General features: G+C 56.7%; 1 protein-coding gene across 10 annotated transcripts; it reads left to right on the forward strand.

Moving 5' to 3' along the window:
- Window positions 1-5913: 5913 nt before the first annotated feature.
- PDLIM7 (PDZ and LIM domain 7) lies at window positions 5914-21844 on the forward strand. Of its 10 annotated transcripts, XM_080804181.1 has the most exons (14): window positions 5984-6052; window positions 7002-7108; window positions 10627-10778; window positions 10860-10890; window positions 11407-11531; window positions 11902-11922; window positions 12164-12300; window positions 12463-12499; window positions 13462-13532; window positions 13678-13924; window positions 14907-15087; window positions 20990-21110; window positions 21205-21320; window positions 21497-21841. In XM_080804181.1, exons 2-14 carry the CDS (start codon window positions 7013-7015, stop codon window positions 21581-21583), a joined length of 1422 nt encoding a protein of 473 aa, XP_080660307.1. In that variant the 5' UTR covers window positions 5984-6052; window positions 7002-7012; the 3' UTR covers window positions 21584-21841. The 10 variants fall into 10 exon arrangements, with proteins under 10 accessions (XP_080660315.1, XP_080660310.1, XP_080660309.1 ...); XM_080804184.1 differs by lacking the exon at window positions 11902-11922 and having other exon boundaries at window positions 5981-6052; window positions 13471-13532; window positions 21497-21844; XM_080804183.1 differs by lacking the exon at window positions 11902-11922 and having other exon boundaries at window positions 5981-6052.
- The last annotated feature ends 2237 nt before the right edge of the window (window positions 21845-24081 follow it).

The raw sequence follows: 24081 nt of genomic DNA on the forward strand, positions 1-24081 counted from the left end.
GGAGAAGAAAAGGTGCTCTGCTGTTCCCGGGCCAGGGCCAACAGTGGACATCTGGGACACACCCCTGCATCCACGCTGGCCCCGGGTGGGTAAGGCAGGCAGGCTGGGGGGGACCCCACCTGCCACCCCCCACTGCCATGTACAGTGTAGAGATTTGCTGGTAATAAAGCCTCCCAGCTCTGCTCTTGGTCCCACTGGTAGTGCACAGCCCTCAGCTCCTCCCTTATGCTCCTGCCGGTGGCGTTCACCCAACTGCGTGCACGCGGGCCGCTGACACACCCAACGTGGACTTGACCTCCACGACCCGTGGGCTCAGATCTACTCAAGCAGAGGAGTGGGATGCAGATAATTGGGGCCCACGTATTCAGTCCTGAGCAACAAAAATGACGGGGACAGTCAGGCTGGAACAGAAATTGGGCCTGGCGGTGGGGGAGGTGCCCCCTGAGTTAAGTGTGAAGGATGGGAAGGGGGCACCTTCCCAGGTGGGCAGCAAAGCCCCAGGTCTTTCCCGGCTGCAGGTGGGTCTGCACTGGCCCAGAGACGAAGGGAAAAGCGTGGGGCTGACAGGGAGTTGGCGGCCAAGCAAGAGAGGCCTGACGAGCCTGCAGTGGGCTTGGTCTCCTCAGCAGAGAGACACAGTCAGATTATAGAAGGAGCAGTGTGGAAAACAAATCTGACGGAGCCCAACTGGAGACCAAGTAGCCTGAGCAGGGGAGGAGATAATGGGTGGGGGTGGGGAAGGGTGTGAGTGTGTGAGGTGGGGGGAGCAGAGGCAGAGAGAATCCTGAGCAGGCTCCATGCTCAGCACAGAGCCCAAAGGGGGGCGCAATCTCACGACCCTGAGATCATGACCTGAGCTGAAATCAAGAGTCGGATGTGTAACCACCCAAGCCACCCAGGCACCCCATAACTCAGGGGAGTTCTGTTCTCAAGGACCTCACATTCCAGAAGGAGATAAGGCAAGTGTCTTGAAGACTTTGGTGCCCCCATGCTACTCCTGTCACCATGCCCGAGGCTTCCATGCACAAAACCTCATGCCCCCAAGAGTCTTGCCCCCCTAGCCCCTTGACCTCAGCCCCATCTCTGCTGCCCCTGCCATCGGCACACCCTGAAACTCTCCATGACCGTGAGGCTCCTTCTTCGCAATCTCATTTCCAAGCATCCACCTCTGGCCACCTCCTTGTCTCTTTCATGTGGGCTGGCATAGCCCAGGGAGCTCTCCTCCAACCACACTGGCCTACAGGAGCCTTTCCTCACCATCTGTGGCATTGCTCTCTACAACGCCACCCTTGTCCAACCTGGATTCTTCGCTCCACCGACAGAGCAAAGCCTTTGTGTTCCTCTCTTCTTCGTCTTATTTGTCTGGCACAGTGCCCAGCCTCAGGGGAACCCACCTCTTCTCCATATGTGCTCCTGCAGCCAGAGACATCCACATGACCAGGCCTGCCACATTCTCTAACGATGTGATCTCAAAGCTCAGACGGACAGGTTCTCCAGAGAGGTGACCTTCTCACCTTCACCTCTCCATCCCTACTCATTCTCATCTCAAAGATCTCCTGGAGAGATGGCAGGCAGCAGACAACAGCAAATCCCCCCTCCCAGCTTCCCAGCCCTTCACTAGCAAGTGAAGGAGTCACGCTATCTCCATCCTGGCCTACAGGGACAGAAGTGTCTGCTCCCCACCCCACGCAGACTGGCAAACCAAGCTGTCCCCTCGCCTCAGCCCATGAACTCCGCAGTCAACATCATCCTTCCCAGCCACAAGCAAACGTTCCCAAATTTCACATCTTCAAAGGAAACCTTTGACCTTGCATTCTGCTTCAGCCACCTCCTCGTTCCCTTTTCCCCTTCACAACGAAACTCCTCCAAAGACTTGTTGATTACTTTCATTTCCACTTTTTCCTATTCTCCCTTGACCGACTCAAGTCTCCCTGTAGGCCCCACTGATCCATTACATCGCTCTTATTATGGTCACCAACTTCTTGTTCCCCAAAACAAAAGCAACATGTTCTCCCCAACTTCTCAGCAGCATTTGACATCCCTCCTTAAAAGACCATCTTCACTTGGTCCTCCTCCCTCCCCACAGATTTCTCCTTCCCAGCCTCTGCTGGCCCCTCTTCTGCCAGAGTCCTGCCTGGGGCTTCAGCCTCAGTATATCTCAACCCTAGCTGCACACGGAATCACCTGGAGCCTTTTTAAAAATGCCCCTGCCTTGTCCTACTCCCAGAAGCTGAGATTTCATCAGTCGGAGTCCAAGGTGGAGAAGTACCACTATAAGTGAGCCAATTCCTTCTCCAGATCTCATAGACCATCTAAAGGCTCAGGACTCCCAAAAGTACATCTCAGCACAGACCTGTCCCACTGAACTCCAAATTTAAGAATCCAACTGCACACCAGACTCCCGGATGTCTGAAAGACATCTCCAAAGGCAATGTGTGAAAGTAGGTTGTGGGCACCAGGGTTCAGTGCTGTGCCACAGAGAGAAAAGCCTGGAAGGATGTTAGAGGCAGGGGGAGGTAGGTTTATGCCCCGCTCATGGGAGGAGGGCATGTCTTCCCTATGACAGGGAAAGTTTTCCCATGATCGATCAGGCTGCCAGCCATAATGCACGCTGAGACCAGGAGGTTTCCCAGTCCCACTGGCTGCAGCAAGGACCCCTCCACCCTACAGTGACAAGCCAGCCCTTGACAACTCAGCAAATCCTAGAACACTGAAGGTTACCCAGAGAATTAGGGTCATGGCCAGAACTGGAACGTAGGACTCTGGGTCTCTTTTCTGGCATGCTTTTTTATTACAAATCTAAGACTCTTTGCTTTATGGCAGTTTTTGTGAGAATCCAACCAGTCTGTAAAACAGAAAGTCTTTGCAAATCTTAAGGATTCTAAGGCCTTGCCCTCGAGCTGCACGTGTCCTGGACACTAGGGGGCACTGTGTCCTAGCCTGGGGCCTGTTTCTCCCCTTGGGCTGCCTTTGCAGGGAACACTGGTGCCTTCATCCAGGCCTGAGCCTTGCACAGCCGAGGAATGGGACCCTGGCGTCCTCTGCTGGAGGACTGCTAGGAGCCCCAGGCTGCCACTTATTCCTTTACTCATTTGCTGTTTCACTTTCTCAATCCTTCCTTCATCTCTTCAGTCACATCCACTGTGTACAGACCCTGGGGAAACGGTGGATAAGACAGACAAACCCCTGCTCTAATGGGACTCCCATTGTAATGAGAACAAAGGGCAATGAAGAAACAAGCACCTAGGGCACCTGGGTGACTCAGTGGTTTAAGCCTCTGCCTTCGGCTCAGGTCATGATCCCAGGGTCCTGGGATCAAGCCCCGCATCAGGCTCTCTGCTCAGCAAGGAGCCTGCTTCCTCCTCTCTCTCTCTCTCTCTCTGCCTGCCTCTCTGCTTACTTGTGATCTCTGTCTGTCAAATAAATAAAATATTAAAAAAAGAAAGAAACCAATACTTAAATAATGGCAGGTGGTGGTAAGTGCTATGGGGAAAAATAAAGCAGGTTGAGGGGCTACGCACCCAATGTGAGTGACATCTAAAGCTATTGCTTTAGATAGGGTGAGCAGGGAAGGCAGGTCCTTTGGAGGTGGCAAAAGCTGAGCAAAGATCTGAACAAAGTGAGAGAGCCTGTTGTTTAGGTAGCAGGGAAAACTGTTCCAAGCAGAAGGAGGTACAAGTACAAAGTCCCTGGGGCAGGAATATGCTTGATGTGCTGCAGGAACAGTGAGGAGGCTGGAGTGGCTGGGGTAGAGTGAACAAGGAGGGGAGTGGTGGGAGGTACACTCAGCAAGGAGGGGAGCAGTGGGAGGTAGACTCAGCTTATTAATGTCATGTACATCTTAAGGACCTTAGTTTTATTTCAAGTGCAACATGAGCCTACTGGAATGTTGAAAGCTGAGTGTGATGTGGTGTGATTTTTGCTTAAAAAATATCACAGCTGCTGTATGGAGGTTCTGGGTTAGGTAAGGGTAGAAGCAGGAAGATCTGTTAGGAGACTGTTAAGGTGTCCAGACACAAGACGAATGGCTGGAACAACAGTGGCAGCGGTGACCAAATATGGAACATATTCTGAAGGTGGAATTTGTAGAATTTAGGGTATAACAGAGAAAGGAAGGATAATGTCATAGTTTTTTACTGAATCAGGTGGATGAATGGTGATGTCATTTACTAAGGTGGGGAAGAAATTAGGGAGCTGGAAAATCACAAGTTTAAATTGGGATATGATGAGTTGAGGTATCTGGTAGACCTGTAAACAGAGGGTAGATAGGATGTTCTATAATAGAACCTGGAATTTTGGGAAGGGAGGTCAGGACTGGACATATAACCTGGGAGTCCTCGGCACATAGGTGTTACTGATAGTCACAGGACAAGATGGGGTCCAGGCGAATGAATGTAGTGAGGGAACATTTCATGGCCATGTTGGGAGGCAGATGCAGGGCTGCCAAGGGAGGTGGAGAAGGAATAACCAGTGTCAGGAGGAGGCATGAAGCCAGGGGCAAAGGGGAAGGCACCTGGGCCAGTGCTACTCCCACGCAGGGTAAAAGGAAAGCTGACAAATCACCATTGACTTGATAACTTGAAGATCACAGGAGACCCTGAAAAGAGGGAATTAATTTAGAGGACTGGTGGAAACAAGGGCCTGAGTGGAATGAGTCCAAGAAAGAGCAGGAGGAAAGCAAGTGCTGTTGTCTATAGCAAGACAACTCCTTTGAGAAAGGAGTTCTCAAAAGGACAGAATAAGGGACAACTGGCTCAATCGGTTGAGCGTCTGCCTTTGGCTCAGATCATGATCCCAGGATCCTGGAATCCTGCATCCGGGGAGTCTGTTCAGTGGGAGTCTGCTTCTCCATCTCCCTCTCCCAGCAGCTCATGCTCTCTCTCTCTCTCTCTCTCTCTCTCAAATAAATAAATAAAATCTATTTTTTAAAAATGGAATAAAATAGAAGAGCAATAATTGGAGGGGACGTGGGGTCAAGAGAGGATTTCTTTAAAGGTAACTCTTACAGCAGTCTGTGTAGTGAGGGAAATGATGCACAAAAGAGGGAAATGTGATGATGGCAGAGGGGGGAGAAGAGCAGCAGCCATGCCCTAGAAGGAACAGAGGGGTAGACGCCTATTCACTCAGCCACACACTGCCGTTTCTGCTACATTTCCCCTGCCACCTGTGCTAGCTGCCCGGGATGACCACTAGGGACAAAGTGGGGTCTCCAACACCTCTGCTAGAGTCACTCTCTTACATCCCCACTGCAGGCGCTGCCTTCTCTGGAGTGGGGTACCAGGCAACAGACCATTTCAACAGTGTGGAGTCATTACAGGGCAGAGGGATGTTGACTGCCTGCGGTCAGGCTCAGATTCCAGCCAGGGGCCCCTTCCAACTCTGTCCGCTCTTGCCATTATTTTCTGCCGTCTGTAGAGGTTTTACAAACCTAACTTCAAGATCCCCTGTCCCCACCCCAACTAACTCCACCTCGAGGTGTTGCACACTCGCAAGTCCCTCCGATCTAGAAATTCTGGAGACGCCGATGACTTGCACCTTATGCCAAAGAATGCATATCCTCACGATGGACCTGCAAGGTTAGTGTTATTGTCCCATTTTTTCCGAGGAGGAAACAGATTCGGCACGTCCAGGTCCGCTTGGTTTCGAAGGCCGCTTTCTTTCTGCTCGGCCAGAAGGAGGCGCAAGGGGCTGGACGAGCTTCTAGCAGGCTCCCAGACGAGTTGACCTGCAGCCCAGTCCCCGCCCAGACCCCGTCCAGACCCCGCCCAGGCTCCGCCCCGCCAGGGGGGGGTCCCCGGCAGGCCAGACCTTCCAGCTCAAAGCAAAACGGGACTTCGTGATTGGGCGGGGCAGAAGGATTGGGTGTGGCTTCCCTGTCGTAGAGCGGCCGCTCGCGGGCGTGACTTTGACGGGGCGTGGCCTATGGTTCCGCCCCCTTCCGCGGGCTCAAAGCTGGCGGCGGCGGCGGGGGCGGGGTCAGAACACGGGTGGCGGATCCCAACGAGGCTCTTTGGGGCCAGCCACCGAGCAGCGCCTCGGCGGGGCCGAGCAGGTACTGGCGACCGCGCGGGGCGTCTCGGGCTGGGCCAGGCTGAGGGCAAGAGCCTGCTGGGGATCACGGAGGGCACTGGGGTCGGGGCCAGCGCTGCGCTTCCTCTAGCGAGCTTGGGCCCCTGCCTCCGCCCCCGCCCCCGCCTTCCTGCGGCGAAGCCGGCTGTGGCAGAGCAGATTGGCGCCTGCGCTGCTTCCTGTGCCCGGGACTCGGCCAGTGCATGGGGCCCGGGCGGGGGACGGGGGAAACTGAGTCACGTTGGGATGCTACTAGGCCTGTGTAGGAGGCGCCACCCTAGCTGGGCTCCAGGATGAATCCCCTATCTGGCCATGCTTTGGGGTCCTAGCCCTCACCGATTTCCGCAGGGGCCATGGCCCCGCCCGGTCTTTCCCAGCGCCCGGGGGTCGTCATCAGCCTCGACCCGTCCAGGAATGGCTAGGACCCGCTCCAGCCGCCTCCCTCTCCACCCCTCCCCCTCGCGTCCCGAGCCCCTGTGTGCTCCCTCCGCTGGCTCCGCAGTGTCAGCTTACACGCCTTATATAGTCCGAGCAGGCTTCAGCGCGGCCTGCCTGTCGGGACCTGGGGGCGGGGGAGAGGAGTGCCCGGCCCCTGACTCACCCGCAGTCTGTCCGAGGCTTAAGGCTGGCTTGGGGGGAGCCCGTGTCAAATTAGCTCTGCGGCCCATTTGTGTATGATAAGAACCTCAGGACTGAATGAGGGGAACCCCTCATCATCTCAGACACTGAGGGAGGGGAGTTGCCCCTGCCTTCCCAGAATGAGGTCTGCCAGCCAGAAACCCAGCCACACCTGACAAGGTGCCCGCCTACAGCGGCCCTGGCTGTGTCAAAGGCTGGTCGTGCCTGCCTGGCACCAGTCCATGGCTGGTGTCCAGAGCTGGGCCTGCCTGCACCCCCATCATGGTGTCCACTCACCTTTTCTTTCCTCCCAGGAGCAGGCACCATGGAGTCCTTCAAGGTAGTGCTGGAGGGGCCTGCACCTTGGGGCTTTCGGCTCCAGGGGGGCAAGGACTTCAATGTGCCCCTCTCCATCTCCAGGGTGAGCCAACGTTGGGGGAGAAGCTCCTCCAGGAGTCTTTGGGTGCTCAGGTCTCTGATGGGTGATGGGAGGAGTCTGAGCAGGAGTGAGCCAGGTCCAGTAGAACAGGAGGTATCTGAGGCCCCAGGGAGATGCCCATTCTGCAGGAGGGGAGCCTGAGGTCTCTGGGAAGTATCTAAGCTGCTTGAAGGAGCAATGCTTGGAGCTAAGCCCCAGCCAGGGCACTCTTGACTGCAGGATCTCACTTCAGCACCATTGCCACCCAGCGTTATAGCAGTTGTCATCCTTTTTTCCCAGATGTGGGAACTCAGGGCTCAGAGAAGTAGAGGGGCCTTTACAGTGATTCCTTGGCAAAGCAGGGATTGGAATTCAGGCACTGGGATGGTCTGCAGTTTGGGGGGGCGGGGGGACACTTTCCAGCCTCTGTGAGATTTGTCCATCTTCATCCATTGGTCCTATTCGAGATGCAGTGGCCCCTGACCCAAATCAGGGGTATGGGATGAGGCTCTAGGGTTCTAACTTCAGCTCCTGAGCCCCTGCCCTGATAGGGGTGGAGCTGGGGCTGGCTCCTCCCTGTGGCAGGGGGATTGCCTTATAAGCCCAAGAATGCAACCCCACGCTGGGAAGGCCAGCTGGTGACTAGAGTCCGCAGAACTGAAAAAAGCTGGCTGAGGCCTAAACCCCTAAATGCCATTGGTGGGCCCCTCAGCTGGTGACCACGAGGACATGGCTCCAACTGTAGTAGGGTCAGTTGTGGGACACAAAGAGGGTGCCCAGAGAGAATGAGGCCAGCCCTTGGACTGGTGTCTGTGGCCTGGGGGTCAGTAGGGGGCGGGGACTTCCTGCCCCCACATCCGCCTGTCCAGAGAGGCCCACCCAGGCGCCCACTGGGCAGGCAGCTGTTGGCAGGAAGCCCAAGGCAAGCACAGCCTGGAGGGGGCCAGAAGGTTGTCCAGGCACTGCCCAGCTTGAGAGGGCCCCCAAGGCCAAGTCTGTCTATGGGAGTTGGGCTTGGTGGCCAGGGCAGGCGGGTGATCACTGTTCTTTCCAGGGACCTTTCCGTGGGATTCCCCTGGAAACTGCCCTACCAGCTGGGTAGCTTAGGTCTCCTGACTACACAAACCCACCCCTACTTACATAATTGTCAAGCTTTGCTAGCCCTAAAAACATATTCTAAATCCCTCTCTCTGGGAAAGTGCTAGCCCATGTGGCTGGGGAGCTGTAGGCCTTGGCTGGACTCTGAGACTCAGTTTCTTCATTGGAGGGTATGGACAACGTAATAGCCTGGGGGATGGACTTTAGGATGTGGCCTGTTGGGGGCACTCGGTCTGAGCTCCCTTGTCAGCGGCCCTAGCTGTGGGTGGGGCCACAAGCCGAGCCCAAAACTGGAGTTGGACCTAAGCCCTGGTGGGTGGGCGGGTGGGGTGGTCTTTTCTGAGTTGGGCCAGCCCTTCCCTCTCCCCTGACCCCAGGGAGGAGGGAGGGGCTAGGGCTGGCTGTGGGCCCAGGCCTGGGAGATGAGGTAATGTCTGAGACTTGGGGGTTGGGCTGCTCATTAGAGCCCTCAGGCTGACTCACCCCCACCCTTTGCAGTGTCCAGCTCTCTGGCTTTCCCCCTCCTTGACTCGGGCCTCCTTGTCTCTCCAGCCCCCCACCCCACCCCACCCAGCAGGGTTTTCTCGTGCTTCCCTCTCCACTTCTCTGACCACTCCTCTATCCCTTTTGTGCTTCCTGTCCTCCTCACTCAGGAAAGGAAGTAGTCCCCAGGTCCCCACCCCTCCCTGGGAGCCAGCTGCTCCTGCTCACCCCGAAGACCTCTACCTCAGGCTTAGCCCACACATCCCAGGAGCCAGCTTGTGTAGGTAGGGAGTGGCTGGACCAGGTTTCCCTTCTACTGACTCATCATGACCTTGAGTAAGTCACTTCCTTTTGAGGGTGTCACTTCTCTATGCTCGTTATAAGGGGCTGTTGGATTGAACTAAAAGCGAGAAAGGAGATCTAGGCCCCAGACCTGACCAGGGGTTTAGGGAATTGTTCTAAGTAGGCTGACTTCTGAGTTGGGTCCCAACACTCAGCAGAGGTAGCGTATTGTAGTGGAGCCTTAGGGTCAGGGTCAGACCTGGCCTTGCCTCTTACTAATGGAGTGGCTTGAGTCAAGTTACATAAACTCTCTTTTTTTCCCATGTGTAAAAGGCATATAATCTCAGACTCTACTCCACAGGTTGTTGGAAGTGTCAGTATTAGCATGTGACAGTATTAGGTGCTCGATAAATGTCAGTTGCTCTTCTTACCATTTAGCAGAAGAAGAAGGAGGCACCCAGCTGTCTTTCTCTTCTAACTTCCCAAGCATGAAATAGACCCAGCTCTCCCTTCTTGCCCCTGTGCTGCATCTGGTCTCTCTGCCTTCTGGAAATGTCTCTAGAACCTCCTACCTCCCCTCTCCCTGCCTCAACTCAGTCTGTGCATCAGCCCACCTGAGGAGCCTCCTGGGCGACGGGCAGCCAGTACCTCTCAGTCCTACCCTCCAACCTATGAAATGTGAATTGGCCTTCCAGTTGGCCTGTAGAAGTGTACTTAATGCCAGGTCCCTTGCCAGATGCCCAGGCAGCTCTGTGGGCTGGACCCACGAACAGCTGCATCATCCTTTCTGAGGGGCTAGAGGGCTAGAAGCGCCCAGTGGGGTTTGTCAGGATTACCTCTATCAGGGCTCTGAGAAATACCCCACTGGGGCTTTCCAAGGCCTGATGGCCCCTCCTAACCTCAGGGCCAAGTCCTGCTTCCTTCATGACTGTCTCAGTTCATGCTGGTGGTGACCATTACCGCCAGCCCCCTACTACCCTTCATTTGCCATAGGAACCAGGGATTCCCAAGGCAGAGTCTGAAGGACTGGGGGAGAGGGTGATATGGCATTTGAAGGCTTCAGGGTGACACTCATTTACAGCCCTAGCTGACACCTTGGGCCCCCTTCAGTCACTTCACGGGGTACCTGGGCCTATTCCTGGCTCTCAGAGGGTCCTGGCAGATCCCTCCAGATGGCCCCAGGACAGGGTGCTAGGAGTGTAAGAGGTCAGTGAGAGCACCTAGCACCTAGGACTGGTGAGAGCACCAGGACACCTAGTGTCCTGGAGGAAGTGGCATTATGCACAAGCCACGGGCTGGGTGAGACAGCTTGGGCAGGAGGCCAGCAGGGGCCTCAAAGGCTGTGGTTGGAGCTGGGAAGTTGGGGACTTAACCTGCCGCTGGCTCCTTGGTGACTGTCACAGCAGTTCTGCACCATGGGGAGGAGAGTCATGGAGGTGAACAAATGACTAAATAAACAGGGTGATTGTGGTGTTTATGAAGTTCATGTGAACCCCACCCTCCCAGGTTTTTCTAGTATTCAGCAGCTGCTGAGAAATGCATTGAATGAAGAGGCCTCTGGGTTCTAGAAGAGGGGCAGCTTAAACAGGGTTGACTAATGTTGGCTTCAGTTTGGTCTGCAAAGGCTTGGGCTGCTGTGACCTTCCATCTCCCCACAGCTCACTCCTGGAGGCAAAGCTGCACAGGCCGGTGTGGCTGTGGGTGACTGGGTGCTGAGCATCGATGGGGAGAATGCGGGGAGCCTCACGCACATTGAAGCCCAGAACAGGATTCGTGCCTGCGGGGATCGCCTCAGCCTGGGTCTCAGCAGGTATAAGGGCCCTTGGCCTACCTGGCGGGTGAGGGCACCCTCAGGCCTGGCCTGCTATTACCCCTTCCCCTTCTCCTCCAGGGCCCAGCCAGCTCAGAGCAAACCGCAGAAGGTAAGCCTAAGACATCTTAGGGTAACATCTGTGTGATGGGAGGGGTGGGATTGGACTGCTGAGCTGACTAGCCCTCTCCCATGGCAAGGAGCCTTGATACCCTTAATAACCCTATTCCTGGCTGGAAGTAGAGGGTAGGGGCCAGAGCTGGGAGAGTCTGGGAAACTGGGAGTTGGGCCAGGAGCTGCCGCACGGTCTGGGCACCACGCATGTCTGCCTGTCTGTCCGCTGCCTTCCTCGCTGGCCTGTGCTACAAGCCGCACTCATCTGCCCTTTGGCCCAGGTGGGCTGAGATCATCCCTCCCACATGGGCCCCTTGAAACCTGAGTCCCCCCGCCCCCATGCTCCCGGCCAGATGTGTCAGTGTGGGGCTGGAGCACCGCTGTCCTCTCCACACCATGGGGGTATCCCCACCCCCCCACCCCCCCACCCCCCCACCCCCCCACCCCCCCACCCCCCCCCCCCGGTCCAGCGTCCCCGCCCCTGCCTGCCCTGCCCGGCTCTGTCTCCGCCCAGGCCCTGGCCCCGGCCCCCGCCGCGGACCCCCCGCGGTACACCTTTGCACCCAGCGCCTCCCTCAACAAGACGGCCCGGCCCTTCGGGGCGCCCCTGCCCGCTGACAGCGCCCTGCAACAGAATGGGTACGTCGGTCCTGCCCACCCACCGCCCTCGCCCCCGCCCACGCCATCTGTCTGAGGCCCCACGCCCCTGCTGCTGCTCAGTCTGCGTTGCGCCCCAGCCTGGCTGGAACCGTGCGGCAGCGACCCCTGGCGGCCGGGGCGGGGCTGTAGGCACTGGGCCCCTCCAAGGGTGTGGCTCTTGCACCCTCCTGGGTGCTGGGAGCCAGGCAACGCCCCCAGCTGGGGGCCCTGGGTTGGGGTGTGGTGTCGGGAGACAGCCTCAGACACTCAGTGCAGCCTTGCCCCTGGCTACTCTGACCCCTTGCCATTTTTCTTCCTTGTGTCTGTCCCTTTGTCCCTTTATCTGTCCATCTGTCTATTTCCTTCACAGGTGCAGACCCCTGACAAGTCAGTGAGCCCCCTCTGCCTGTTCCTTTTTTCCTTCCTTTTGGCATTCTGGGCGGTGGCCCCTCCCCACCCCAGCCGCCCTCCTTTCCTCTCACTTAGCTACCCTACCCCCCCCTCACCGAGCAGGGCCCTGGCCTTGCGCTCCCCCACTCTCCCAGCACCATAAGCCACATGCACCAACCCGGGAGGGGCTGCCCCCATGGCCCACCCCCTGCATGAGGTTCTGAGCCACACCCTCCCCACAGACAGCCGCTCCGGCCGCTGGTCCCAGATGCCAGCAAGCAGCGGCTGATGGAGGACACAGAGGACTGGCGGCCTCGGCCCGGGACAGGCCAGTCCCGTTCCTTCCGCATCCTTGCCCACCTCACGGGCACCGAGTTCAGTAAGTGGCAGCCCAGGGCAGGGCGGACTCTCCTGCTGGCCCCCAGCTTGGGCCTCGGGCTCCGCTGGAGCTTGCTCTGGTGCCCCGTGACCTTCTGCCGGGGCTCAGGGCTGGGTTGGCCCTCTGTCTTCTCTTGGTCAATGCCTGCCTCTGCCCTCTCAGTGCAAGACCCGGATGAGGAACACCTGAAGAAATCAAGGTAAAAGGACGGGCAGTAGCCCCTCTTTCTCACCTCCTGCCTCACCCATTCCGGCCACCACCTTGTGTCTACTCCTGAGGGTCCCCAGCCAGGGCTCTCTGTTTTCCTTCCTTCTTTCCTGCCTTCCTCCCTTCCGTCCTCCCTCCCTGCCTCCCTTCCATCTCTCCTTCCTCCTACTTCCTCCTCCTTTTCTCTCTGCCCCCCCAGGGAAAAGTATGTCCTGGAGCTGCAGAGCCCACGCTACACCCGCCTCCGGGACTGGCACCACCAGCGCTCTGCCCACGTGCTCAACGTGCAGTCGTAGCTCGGCCCTCACCGGCCGACTGCCCTCTCTGCCTCTCTCTCTCTGTTCCTTCCACCCAGGGCACCCCCTTCTTGGTCGCTGCAGCTTCCGCCTACCTCACTCCCTCCTTTCCTGCCCCTGGACTGAGCCTCCTGCTGGCCTGGCGGAGGGCCTGGCTCTGTCTAACACCGCCTTACCTCTTTGCCCTTTGGTATTACTCTCTGCCAGGTCTGTGCTGGCTGGAGCATGGAAATAAACATTCTCAGCCCTGCTTCTTCTGCCTCTGCCTTCTATCTTCGTGGGCTTGGTTTGTGTTCTGGGTGTGGGGGTGTTAGATGGTTCAGACCCAGTGTGGGCCGTGCCAGTCTGGGTCTCAGTGAGGGGTGGTACCTGGCAGAGGAGGCCCTGCCGTCAGAGCTCTATCTGGGGGCTGAGGAAGCCCCAAGAACTACCCCAGCAGGGAGAGCGCCCTGCTCCACCTCCCAGCCCTGTTCGACAGACCTGCCGGCTGGAACCTGGCTAGGAGGAGCTGCCCTGCCCGTACCTACCCCTGTGGGACTGGGAGTCCAGCCCAGCAGCTCCCATGATCCCAGGCGTCTCTCCCGTGGGGCCAGCAGGACCAAGGTTGGGGGGTGGGGCCATGCCAGGAGCCTCAACCATACAAGGCCTTGAATGGCAGATCTTGCAGCCAGGTGCCCAGGACAGAAGCCCCAGCCCCAGCCTCAGCTACACCCCAGGAACCCTGGCTTGGTGAGAGAGAGTGGGCTTGGGCCTGGAGAAGGGTGGGTAGCCTCCAGGGGCATGCGGATGGGGGTGGGGGCCCTCCAGGCTGCCCCAGGCTCAAGCCCCTGACCTTTGGGGTCCCTGGGCACCTCCCTGGAGCCACTTTCCTTAGCCCCAGCAGGCCCTACCACCCCCAGTCCCACTAGCCGCCCACCCTGGGCTGTGGACCCCGCCTTTGCCGAGCGCTACGCCCCGGACAAGACAAGCACGGTGCTGACCCGGCACAGCCAGCCAGCCACACCCACGCCTCTGCAGAACCGCACGTCCATCGTGCAGGCAGCCGCTGGAGGGGGCCCAGGAGCCAGTAGTGGCAACAATGGCAAGACTCCTGTGTGCCACCAATGCCACAAGGTCATCCGGTGGGTGGCCCTGTTCCTTTTCCTACTCTGGCCTTTCCCGTCCTAAAGCCTGGCCCTGGTATGTTTCTGACCTCTGCGTCCCTGCCTGTCTCCCCACTCATCTCAGCCATCACTGTGGGAGGATAAGGATGCAGTTCCCAGTTGCAGTGGGGGCAGGGACCTGGCCTAGGTCCTCAGATTCTGCATCCTGCATCCCTTCCCCCACCCCACCCCACTCCACCCCACATCAGCCTCTGTCAGCATTTGCCCTGCTAAAATGAAGGATGTGCCCATAGCACACTCAGGCTTCACCCCTAGAAAGACCACTCTCCGGGCAGGGAAGGGCCTGCCCCTCTCAGCCCTTCTGCTCTCCCTCCTGCTCACTTGATCCCTGCCAAAACCTCTGCTCTCAGAGCAGACAGACCTGAGGCCCCTCCCTCCCTGCCCTGTTCCCTGGGGCCCAGCAGGGTCCCATAGCACCCCCACAGTTGGCACGCTAGCTCCCTAGAACCTTGCTGGTTCTCAGCCCTGGTCCTGCACTGCTCTTCACTCCTGTCAGCTCTCAAGCTCTGCGAAGAGCCCCCTTCTGCGGACATTGATGTGGGCCTACAGGCCCCTCCCCAGGCCAGAGAGACCAGGCAAGTGGGCCAGGGTGGGCACCAGGGTAGGCTCAGGTACCCACTGGTCTTCAGAGCCACTGGGCACTCTGGGCCTCCTGCCCCCAGGGCACCAGTTCCTCTGGTTTATCTCACTGGGCCCGGGTCAGCAGCCCCCACCCAGTGTAACCTCCTCTTCATCCCAACACCATCAGGCACCGTTTCTTGTCGTCAGAGCAGGGTGGCTTCATCACTGTGTCATCACTTGGGTCACCTCCCAAGCCTGTTTCTCCTTTATCTGGAAGATGGGGAGAATGAATTTCCCTTCCAGGCTTCAGAGTAGTTGTTCACTAACCGTCTACAGACTAGGCATACACCCCCTCTCACTGCCCTCACCTCCCCCTCAGGGGCCGCTACCTGGTTGCGTTGGGCCACGCATACCACCCCGAGGAATTTGTGTGCAGCCAGTGTGGGAAGGTCCTGGAAGAGGGCGGTTTCTTTGAGGAGAAGGGTGCCATCTTCTGCCCACCCTGCTATGATGTGCGCTATGCGCCCAGCTGTGCCAAGTGCAAGAAGAAGATCACAGGCGTGAGTGGGGCTGGTGGGTGGGCAGAGGGGAGGGCGCCTGGGCCTGGGGGCTCGCCCCTCGGGACTCCTTTGGGTCCTTAGCATCTTAATAAACAGGATGCTCTCCTAGCCTCACTTTGTGTTAGCCAAGATCTTCCCCAATGACCAAAGTCCTACTCTGAGGGGCTCAAGCGAGCAAGAGTGGTACGGGTTTCCCCAGCTCTCTGAAAGTAGAGCGTTCCCATGAAAACTTCCACAAGCTGAAATGGCGTAGTGAAGAAGCAAGTACTGTTAATTTATGTGGAAGAAAATTTGAGCATTCCCAGGCCCAAAAAAATAACCTCGTGTAGGCTTTCCTGATACCTTTGGACACATCTTGCTAACAGATGCACAAAGTAAATCGAGATAAAGCGCAGATGCTCACAGACACAGCTCAGCCGTGGGGGCCTGGTGCGGGGATGTGGCCTGGTGCCCGGATGCGGAGTGTGGCTCCCGGGGCAGGAGCCGGGCAGGGTCCCTTGCTCAGGTGAGGGCTGTGTGCTGCCTCTGGGACGGCTCACTACAAAACAAGCACTGAACACTCTGTTTCACTTTTTGCCTTTCTTTGTGAAAGCAAAACTCCTTTTTGGGTTTCTTTTAGTTAGCGGGTCTGTCATAAAAGTGAAGTGCTGTAACGTTGACTTCTGAAAAGCAGAAGGTTCTGTATATGGGCTCAAACATTCAGGAAGCCCAAGGGGCACTAGCTTCAGGCCCGGCTGAAGGCAGGTCCTGGGGTAATCAGGACTTTTCCCCCACTTGCCTCTATCATCGTCTGTGTTGGCTTCATTCCCCGCATACTTGTCCTTAGAAGGTGGCAAAGGTGGCGCCACAGTGGCTCCAGGGTGGCCCCAGTTTTACACTGCAGGGAGGATAGGCGTGCCCCTGTGCCAGCTGATGCATCAGGGGTCCCAGTGCTGATGCTCGTGGGACTAGCTTATGTCACAGCCACATCTCTGGCCTGAGCTTTGGGACTTGGATTAGCTGGGCGTGGGTGCTACCCGGTGGAGCAGGGGTCGGGTGGTCCCACCCGCACCACAGACAGACTGAGGGAGGATTGGTTCCCTGAAGTAAAACAACATGGCCTCACCCGCAGAGGGGAGATCTGCACGGATCCCAGTGACTATGTCAGTGGGGTTGCGTTCAGCGGCAATAATAAAACCTCGCCACAGATTTCAGCAGAAAGGGTTATTTACTTCACTCACAAGAATTCCAGGGCTGAAACAGCAGCTTCAGGATGCCTTTAGACCTTTCCTGACTTTGGCTCCAAAATCAGTAGCATGTAGCATATCACGGTTGTAGCATATCATGTAGCATGTAGCTACATAGCATGTAGCGTATCACGGTTCCCCAAGGACTGCTCAAGCCCCAGGCCTTGTGTTCTTGTTGCAGGTGGGAAGGAGAGGGCAAGGCCAAATGGCATGATTTCCACAAGGTTTTTGCTTTTGATTCTGGAAGAAAAACCAGGAACTTGCATCTTTATCTCAGTGTTTGGAATTGTTATCCTGTGAGCACCCGGGCTGCAGGGGAGGTTGGCAAACCCAGTATTTTAGCCTTCGTCTTCCATGAGAAGAAGGCAAAAAGGAAGGGGGTCGTGAGAGGCTTTGAGGATGCTGACCCACAGTGTCTGCCACCTTCAGTGCACGAGGGGACAGAAACTCTGAAGGATAATTTACCACGCTTGGAGGGTATAGGACTATGGAGTGCCAAAGCCAGAAACCCAGACACAAATCTGTGATTCAAAAATCCTATTCTTCCCACTGAGTCTAAACACGCAGCAGAGCCTGGCCATGTTTTCTGCAGGGCAGCCCCGCTCCCAACAGGAGCCAGGCTTGGAGCCTGGCTTGGTGTGTCACAGGCATAGTATGATGGGCCATCTACCTTCACTCATTCATTCTCTTTATTTAATGTGGACAGTGTGCCAGATAGTGTGTTCCAGGCTCAAGAACACGTCATGAAGTAACAGGTTTGGGCCCTGCCCTCAGGAGCTCCTACTAGGTGGGTAGGACTCAGAGTGTGTCAGGGGTCAAGGGCACAGCCAGAGGAAAAGGGGGCAGAACAGGCAGGGTAAAAAGCTAATGGGATTCCTGTCGCACCTGTATGGAAACTGAAGCCCGGAGAGTGGCAGAAGCTGCCTCAGGCTGCAGAGCATGAGGGCTAAGCTGCAAGAGCCCCAGGCACTCTCAGCTCTCAGCTTGTGCTCTTCCTGACATTTCCTGCCTCTTATTTCTGGATACTGAGGCAGGGCTGCCAAATGTGGCCGGAGAGCTCTGTGGTGATGTTCACATTAGCAAGGATTACCTTGACCACGAGCAGTAGAAGACTCAAAATAGTGGCCGCTTCTTTTCCACCTAAGAAAGTCCAGGGGTGGGCAGTCTGGGACTGATGGGCAGATCTAGGTCTCTGTGTCTTGTTTCTTGGCCATTCTCTGCACTTACTTAACACTGGTAGTCTGAGATGACTCTCGAGCCTTGGCCAAAATTGCCACGTTTTAGCCAGCGGGGAGCAGGAAGGGGAAGAAGGGACAGAGGCCCCATGGCAGCCATCTTGAGAAGATGCTGCTGCCCAACCCCCATTTTAGCATCCTGTCGGCCAGACCTTGGTCACATGACCATGCTGAGCTGCAAGAGAGGTTGGGAGAGACCGGCTATTTGGGGCAGCCTTGTGGCCAGCGACAAAAATGGAGATTCCATCAGTAGACCAGAAGGGGGGAATGGATATGACCACAGTCTTTGTCATAGTGACAGTTTGTGTTGTGGGGCACTTACAGTGTGTGGGGCTTCCACTTCATGGTCCTACTGTAGGAAGTAACTGTGGTGATTCCCATCTTCTAGATGAGGGAGTTTTGCCCCAGATCACAGTCCTTTTCGTACCAGCCTGGGCCATGCCCCACTGGACTGTTCTAAGAGAATGGGCTGGATCCCAGGACCTTTCTTGAGCTGGGCATCTACAGATCAAGGCCCCACTCTTCGGTGACTGCTTTGTCTGCATTACCCTGCACACTTGTCCTGCTGTACCCCTGTCCTGAGTGGACAGGGTTATCATCCAGGACACAGAGGAGGAGCCAAGCCAAATTGGGCCTGGCTGGTTCCCAGATCCTGGAGTAAGCCTTGGGTGGCAAACCCTCTCCTGCCCCGGGAACTCCTACCCAGGCTAAAGCTCCACAGAGGCCCAGGGGCCCTTAGCTTCTCTCTTATAGGGACTCAGGGTCTGACAAACTCTAGGAAGCCCCCACCTCACCCTGAGGGGGAAACGGGGAAGGCTTACCTCCCCAACCTGACAGGGGCTCCATTCCTATATGCGCCCAGGGCTCAGAACTGTGGCTGCCTGGGGAGATCGGTGTGGAGCACAGGGAGAGAAACAGAGGGCAATCAGATTGTTTCCGGGGAGCTGGTGGGAAGCGGCACACCATGAGGGACACATTAGAGGGGCCTACCCTGTTTTGGGAGCCGCCGGAAACCCTGTGCTCTTAAGATTCCCCTCTCCAGTGCTCCAGCCATGTGGCCCATTTCATTTTGCCCATGTGCTGTTTCTGTTACCACAGGGCCCTTGCACAGCCTGTCCTTTCTACCAGGATTACTATTTTAGCACCCTCTTTACCTTGTTCCTTCTCATCTGGGACTCCTGTCATTTCCTCAGGAATACCTTCCCTGATACCCACCCTTTCCACCAGACCAAAGGCCCCACAGTTTGCTTACTACTCCCCAGTCCTTTGTCCCATCTTTTCCCCAGGTATGAACTCCGTGGGCTAGGACCACGGCTGGTCTGCTTTATATCGTGCTTTAGATTCAGGAGGTGACCAGTAAATGTTTGAAGGACTGGATAGAAGTGGCCTCTGAGCCGAACTTTAAAAATGAGTAGGAACTGGCTTGGAGAAGGATCGGGAGAGAACACACCAAGCAGAAGGAATAGCTTGTGTCACAAGGTAACACCTGGGAAGGGTGTGAGATGAGTCGGAAGAGGTGAGTGGGGGCCGTGTTAGGAGTTTGGCACTGGGGCTGATGAGGTCAGCTCTGCCACAGCAAACTTCCTCTGGGCAAGGGGAGACTGAGCTGGAGAGGGGAACAGGCTGCTGGGGCCTGGCTCAGGGCACTGGAGAGGGGAAAGGCAGACAGACTGAGGAAACTAGGGCATTAAAATAAATACTGATAACTGGCTTCCAGGTCCTTCTGAATACCAGCAGAAAGCTGCCTCCCTGCTCATACACACACTGGACCCAGCTCTGGACTACCCCCGCTCTTGCCCAAGCCCACTGCCCTCCCAGCTTGCAGCCAAGTTCCTTCCCCCGCAGCCTTTGTCTCCTTCTTGAAAAGAGGCAGCACCAGGCAGTGGAAGAGCCCACTTTGGAGATAGCTGGACTTGGCCATGAAACCCATTCCTGCCATCTAGTGACTCTGTGACCTGGTGTGGGTCACTCTCCCTGGGCCTCACCAACATGGTGGCAGTCACTTCCTGGCCAGGGTGGTTGCAAGGTGTATGTGAGATGTGACAGAGAGGCAGAGGGCACCGACGGGCCATTGGAGAGCCAGGTGTTGCCCATGTGTCTTGCTTGGTCTACGCCTGCATTTTAAATTAATGGGCAATATCTTAAAATCAGATTTCACTTTTACACCCTGATTTCAACCTGAGCCTTCCAGGCATCCCTGCACTAACTGCTCAGCACTGTCCCTACAGGCAGAAACAGGTGCTCCCCAGCAACATCTTGCCCTGTGGAGTACACTACCTGGCCCCAGCAGGCATGGGGTCTGGGAGCCCCAGCTTCAAACGTGGGGCCATCCTTACAACCTGCAAGGCTGGGATTAGGTCCCCCGTTCACAAGGGAAGGAACCAAGTGTCAAGAGAAAGTAATGCCATGGGCCAAGTTGCCCAGCTAAGAAGCAAGGTCTGGTTGGACCCCCGGGATTGACGGCCTGGGCCCAGCAAGATCACAGACCCTCCACAAGCCTCGGCTTCCTCCCCAGGCCATTGAAGCAGGTTTTGAGCACCCACAGGGATGAGCACTGTTGCTGCATATCAGCTTCTAGAAGTATCACATCTCATTCCCTCCTGGACCTTACGTTTGATCAGGAAGAAGGGAGGAGAGGAAATGCTAAGCAATGGACACAATAAGTACATCACAGGGTCCTGTGTTAGTAAAACCTGCTGAGGGATGTGGAGAACAGAATCAAAGATCTTGGGAACGTAGCTTCGGAAGAGCCGATGGGAAGTACTAACTGGTGTTGTCAGAACAGGCCTCTGGAGAAGGGGACACGAGCGGAAACTGGAAGGCAATAAGGGGTGAGACCTGGGACATACGTGGGGTAGACAGTCAGGTGGAGGGGACAGCCTGTGTGAAGCCCCAAGACTGGAGCACCAGCGGAGGGCCAGAGGCAATGCAGGGAGAGCAGAGGTTGCAGCATAGGCCGGGATTCCAGCAGAGGGCAATGTGGCCTCGCTCAGCTTGACCTCAGCCTGCAGGGGCGGCAGGAGCTCAGAGGGGCGTTTCCGGCCACCACCCTGGCCTGGATGTGGGAGGCTCACATCCTGCATCTGGGAGGCAATGAGAAGAGGTAGGGATCTGGATGCACCTTGACAGGGGACCTAACAGGGGTTCTTGGCAGCTTTAATGGGGTGTATGAGAGAAAGGGGCGTCTCAGCTGAGCAGATGAAGAAGGGAGTTGCTGCCAGCTGAGCTGGGGACAGCTGTGGGGAGAGGTGGGTTTGGGGTGCAGAGGCAAGCACAGTAGCCGACCTTGGGGAGACCCCAGGGCTGAGGTAGAGTGGGGATGGTGGGTGTGTAGATGTGATGTTTACCATGGGAAGGAAGAGGGCCCATGGCCAGCCTTCCTGTGTCCCCAGCTCTGGAGAGGAGGGGCCAAGCTGCCTGGTGACTGTAGCATCCTCCTAGGAGATCATGCACGCCCTGAAGATGACCTGGCACGTGCAGTGCTTCACCTGTGCAGCCTGCAAGACGCCCATTCGGAACAGGGCCTTCTACATGGAGGAAGGTGCCCCTTACTGCGAGCGAGGTAGGGGGCCCCGGCAAGGGGGGGGGCATGGGTAAGGGGTTGGTGGGGGCAGGTGAGAACCCAGGGCCCCCTTCCTCCCTGCCTTCATCCTCAGACTATGAGAAGATGTTTGGCACGAAGTGCCGGGGCTGTGACTTCAAGATCGATGCAGGGGACCGCTTCCTGGAAGCGCTGGGCTTCAGCTGGCATGACACTTGCTTCGTGTGTGCGGTGAGTGCCCCCTGCCTTGGACTCAGGTCTGCCCCCCCCCACCCCCCCACCCAACCCAGCCTGGTGTTCTTCACCAGCCTCCCTCCCACTCCCTGCCTCTGGAATTCATGAGAGGCTGGGAAGGGGACTCTCCTGCCACCCCCAACCCCATGTGGCTTGACCCTGGCTGTCCTCAGATATGCCAGATCAACCTGGAAGGGAAGACTTTCTACTCCAAGAAAGACAAGCCCCTCTGCAAGAGCCACGCCTTCTCCCACGTGTGAGCCACTCCTACCCAGGGCCGCCTCTTCCAGTCCAGCCAGAGGGAGTTCCTGCCCCAGACTTCTGGATAGGGCTGGCAGAGCTCACCCCACCCCAACTCCTGGCCTGAGCCTGGGGTTCCCTGGGCCCTGCTCTCTCCCCTCCATTTCCCCGCACTCCCTCCATTTCCCCCCACTCCCTCCACCACCATCACACACCGGTGCTGGCCACACCAGCCCCTGTTCACACCCAGTGCCACAATAAACCTATATCCAGCCGTGTCCAGCGTGTGCTCCTGCCTGTGCACTAGGAAGGGTGGGATTGGAGGCCTGCAGAAGGGTGGAGATTAAGATGGTTTTCCCAGGGCTGGTCATCCTGGTCATCCTTGTTATGAGGACTTAGACAGCTCATGGTCAGCAGGAGAAGGTCAAGGAGGAATGTGGAGGTGCCAGATTGGGACTGGCTTGAGGGTCAGAGAAGAGGAGTTGGAGGTACGTCTGCAGAGATGGGAGGTGGAAAACAACCAGAGCGCAGGCCCAGAGGTGTCAGCCGAATGCCACAGCAGAGGGTGGGGTTGGAGAACCCAGCCCCCTGGGGCCTGGGAGGCCACAGGTGCCTGGCCAAGGAGCTGGGACTGCATCGCAAGGGAGGTCAGAGCACAGAAGAGTATGAAATAGTGAAGCAACCTGTAAAAGTGCTCCGAGATCCTTGAGCAAGGTGGACAGAAGGAGGGGGGACTAGGAGGAGGTGCGTGGAAAGAGGGGAGCAGAAAGTGACTTGGCAGAGATGGGACCCAGGGACTCCCAGGGAGCCTAGAGTAGGGCCCTGAGGGATGAGGAGTGAAGAGAGGCAGGAAGGCAACTCTGCTATGCATCTGGAGTACACCAGGCATTGCTCACACTAGCTCAGCCATGCTCCCAGCTGCCCTGGGAGGGCTCTACTCTCATTGTGAAGCTGAAAAGAGCTCCGATTTGAGGACTACTCCATTGAGGAGACCTGATTGAGGGTTTCATGGCTCCTGAACCATGAGCAGACTGGACAACAGGCCTGAAGCTGGGCACCCTTCAGCGAGTGCCCCTTGGAAACTCCCTTCTGCCTGCTGTCTTGAAACTTGGAGGTTCTGGCAGTGGCCCCATCTTTCTCTGGGGCTTCTTGCTTCCCACTGATGCCCTCCCCCACCCTGGAAGAACTGTCATTTCTCCCTCCCATCTTAAGCGTGGACTGGAGAGAGACTGAGAAGAGGCCCAGACTAGAGCCAGGACAACATGGCACGAGGACATTTGAGCGTGTCTGAAGTTGCTGGCATTCTCAGCAGGTCCCTGGGCCCATCCTTCTCAGAAGAGATGGCCTCTCTGTTGTGTTCTCTTGAGGACCCCTGGAGGTGGGGCTTCCTGTGTTATTTTCATCATACCTCGCCAGAGCCTAGAACAGTGCCTGGCACGCAGTGGAGGCCCAGTGAATGCTGAATGACTGCATGGGGTGCCTGTGAGACATTTATGTGATCAGAGAGCAGATGAAGATTCCAGTCCATATTCAACTCAGGAATGAGTTGGGGACAGGGACAGGGAGGTCACAGATGCTTGTAACTGATGTCCAGAGAGAGAGCTGAGGAGCAGGGCCCAGGCAGTTCACACAGCAGGAGTCAAGCAGGTAAGATGTGGTTTCCTTTCAACTGAGACATCCTTAGCATATTAAACACAGTATCTTTCACTTCCACAAAGAAATGTACTCTCTCCCACTTCTCTTGAACCGTGAAGCCCTCTCAGTCCATCCTTGGTTTCCATGGATACAGGTGAGCAAGAGCCCAGGGGATGATGGGGAGTGCTGCCGGGAGCAGTCTGGGGGAAGTCTTCTCTGGGCAGCCACCCTCAGCCCCAAGCAAGGGCCACCATGTAGGAACGCCCAGTTGTTCCAAACCCAACAGTTTACCAACAGCATCCAGAGATTCAGACTTTTATGTGAAATCCGGTTTGTGGATGTTGGCAATTAAATTCAATTCTTTTTCAACCTGTTAAAAAAAATAATAAACGTGGAACAAATCCAGTGTGAGGACAGCCAGGGAAGAAAGGAGAGGCCAGGAAGCAGCAACATCCCAGCAGTGGGCAGAGGAAGCAGACAGATGATAGCCTCTGGAATGCTCTGGGCAGGGAGGCAGGGGCAGGGCAGGAGTGTTTCCAGAAGTTGCCAACAGTGTCATACAGGCAGATAAGGCCAAGGAGTCCCCATAGCATTGCGTTTCACATCAGAGCGACATTTGCCAGATCAGTTAGCAGAGCTGGGGCAGCAGCCCGGGTGAGAGGAACAAGGAGGAGGGCTGATGAGATGTGGAATAAGAGGAGATGAGAGACTGTAGACAGCTCTTAAGAGGCTTGGCTGTGGTGGGCCAGGAGGAAGCTGGACCACTAGCAGCCAGGGTCAGCTGGGTGGCCCAGACGGGTGGAGGGAGGAAGCTGGGAGGCTTCTGCCCAGGGAAGGTGGTTGAAGAAGGGGAAGTTGGGGGAGGGGGTGGACAGGGAGGGGA

Source organism: Martes martes (assembly GCF_963455335.1).
Source record: "Martes martes genome assembly, chromosome: 5".
Lineage (NCBI taxonomy): Eukaryota > Metazoa > Chordata > Mammalia > Carnivora > Mustelidae > Martes > Martes martes.